Consider the following 2,569-nt stretch of genomic DNA (forward strand, 5'->3'; position numbering starts at 1 on the left):
ATGTTGAAAAATTACTCTAGCATCACTGAATTTTATCTCCTTGGCTTCCCTGGCTCTAAAGAACTGCACAATATTCTATTTGCCACCTTCTTTTTCTTCTACTCTGTGACATTAATTGGAAACATGGTCATCATCTTGACAGTCTGTGTTGATAAACGTCTTCAGTCCCCCATGTATTTCTTCCTGGGTCACCTCTCTGTCCTAGAGATCCTGATCACATCTGTGGCCGTCCCTGTGATGCTCTGGGGTCTGCTTCTTCCTGGGATGCAGGCAGTATCTTTGAGTGCCTGTTGTGTACAATTGTATTTGTACTTGTCTTTGGGAACATCAGAGTTGTTACTAATAGGAGCGATGGCTGTGGACCGTTATGTGGCTGTCTGTAACCCTTTGAGATACACCATCATTATGAACAGCCGCACCTGTCTCTGGGTGGTAATTGTGTCCTGGGTATTTGGCTTCCTGTTTCAAATCTGGCCAGTCTATGCCACGTTTCATCTTACTTTCTGCAAATCAAATGTGCTAGACCATTTTTACTGTGACCGAGGGCAACTGCTCAAACTATCCTGTGATAACAGTCTTTTCACAGAGTTTATTCTGTTTTTAATGGCTGTTTTCATTATTGTTGGTTCGATGATCCCTACAGTTGTCTCCTACACCTGCATTGTATCCACCATCCTCAGGATCCCCTCAGGCTCCGGCCGCAGGAAAGCCTTCTCTACCTGTGCCTCCCACTTCACCTTTGTTGTCATCGGCTACGGCAGCTGCTTGTTCCTCTTTGTGAAACCCAAGCAAACGCAGGCCGCTGAGTACAACAGGGTAGCATCACTGATGGTTTTAGTGGTGAACCCTTTTCTGAACCCTTTTATCTTCACCCTCCGGAATGACAAATTCATAGAGGCCTTTCAAAATGTCATGAAACGCTGCTATCAACTCCTGAGGGATTAGCTGTGCCCCGAGGATGGACTCATTACCTTGGGCCTGAGTAAGCTGAAAGCACTGATTAAAATCTGAAATAATCATTTTCATCTGCAAACTGTTTGTGATCTACAATTTAACTTTTAAATACTGACATTGCTTCAATTGATAAGTGAGTCATTCCTATATGGTAGATTGTTATTTTTTAAGTGCTTATATTCATTAATACATATTAAAATGTTTCTCACAAAATAAATGTAAGAACTGTAAATATACAAGTTATTAAAAAACACTGAGATGTTTGAAAGGGAAAAGCATTCAAAATGTTGTTCATTGTCTTACAGCTGACCTAAATGTTTGATTCTAGGTGCTGGGTCATCCTCGCCTATATTGTTCTGTGATTTTCTGGTTTTCTCATTGCCGGAAGTTCCCTATATTACTTCCGTGAGTGATACCAAGTCCAACTTCAGGGATCAACATTATTGAGGCTTCTGCTCCAAGGTTCAACAGTGACAGTGACTTCCCTGTAGATTCTCTCGACCAGCAATTGTGTCCATCCTCTCCTGGTACTTTCTTCCCTCCTTCCTCTCTGTAGCTCTCTTTCTGTGGTTCCAGGTCTTTGATTCATTTCTGGGCTCTTCTTTTCCTTTCCCCCTCACACACCCCAAGTTTACCACACTATTTTCCAGCCTCTCACAAATTTGTCCTTCTTCCTTTTCTCCAGCATTGCCAGTCTCATCATTCCTCTAATCATCACCCTGGCTCCTAACTGACCCCCTGTTTCTTATGTCATTAGCACAATTTTATCAGCATCTTTTTTTACAGTATCTTTGTAATAACAAAATATTGATAACTAATATCAATAGTGACTGGTTAAATAAATTATGTTTCCTCTGTATAATAAAATATCTAGCTATAGAAAGATTAAAGAAGCTCTTAAATAATTAGAAACAATCTTTGGTCTATATTGTAAAGAGAGAAAAGTACATTGAATTTATTATTCATCCTTTTGTGTTAGGAAGGAATAGAAATGCATATAGATTCATATTTGCTTATATTTTCATATGAACGCCATCAGAAAAACCTAATAGATGGTTTACAGTTGGATTATAGTAGTGAGAATTGGCAGATAGAATGAGGAGGGAATCAAGACTTTTCACTCTATGCCCTTCAATATTCTTGTTATTTTATTATTACATATGTAATCATACATATGTATGCCTATGAAAAAGTTCATGAACGCGTTTCTCTTATATCTTAAGACATGCACTAATTCAATTTCTCACCCTTGTAAATTAGGATTGTATATTTTAAATGTGTGAGCTTTATCATATGTGAATTGTATCTTTGTAAAATCGGCAACAAAATTGTACGTTAGATGGTGGAAAAGTGAAATGGGAATGAAAGGAACTATCTGTTGGGAGAGTGCTGAAATTTTAAATAAGGTTGTTAGGAAAAGTTTGAAAGAGGTGAAGTAGTGAGTCATGTAGACATTAGTTAAAGAACATTCCAGGCATGCAAACAATAAGCAGAGAGATCCCAGGGAAGGCATAAGCAACATGCTGGAATGGAGTAAGCCAAGATGACTAAGAGAAAATGAAATCAGAGAGGTAATTGAGATTTAGGTCATGTAGAGCCTTGTAAGTCTTTTAAA

General features: G+C 38.6%; 1 protein-coding gene across 1 annotated transcript; it reads left to right on the plus strand.

The window, feature by feature from the left end:
- On the plus strand, positions 1-945 carry LOC101110753 (olfactory receptor 9A1-like). Its single transcript, XM_012177264.4, has one exon. The coding sequence runs from the start codon at positions 1-3 to the stop codon at positions 943-945; it is 945 nt and encodes a 314-aa protein (XP_012032654.3).
- The last annotated feature ends 1,624 nt before the right edge of the window (positions 946-2,569 follow it).

This window comes from Ovis aries, chromosome 4 (genome assembly GCF_016772045.2).
Source record: "Ovis aries strain OAR_USU_Benz2616 breed Rambouillet chromosome 4, ARS-UI_Ramb_v3.0, whole genome shotgun sequence".
Taxonomy (NCBI): Eukaryota; Metazoa; Chordata; class Mammalia; order Artiodactyla; family Bovidae; genus Ovis; species Ovis aries.

Bases quoted from the DNA above. Each gene is read 5' to 3' on its own strand.
- LOC101110753 (XM_012177264.4), top strand. From the start codon at position 1: ATGTTGAAAAATTACTCTAGCATCACTGAATTTTATCTCCTTGGCTTC.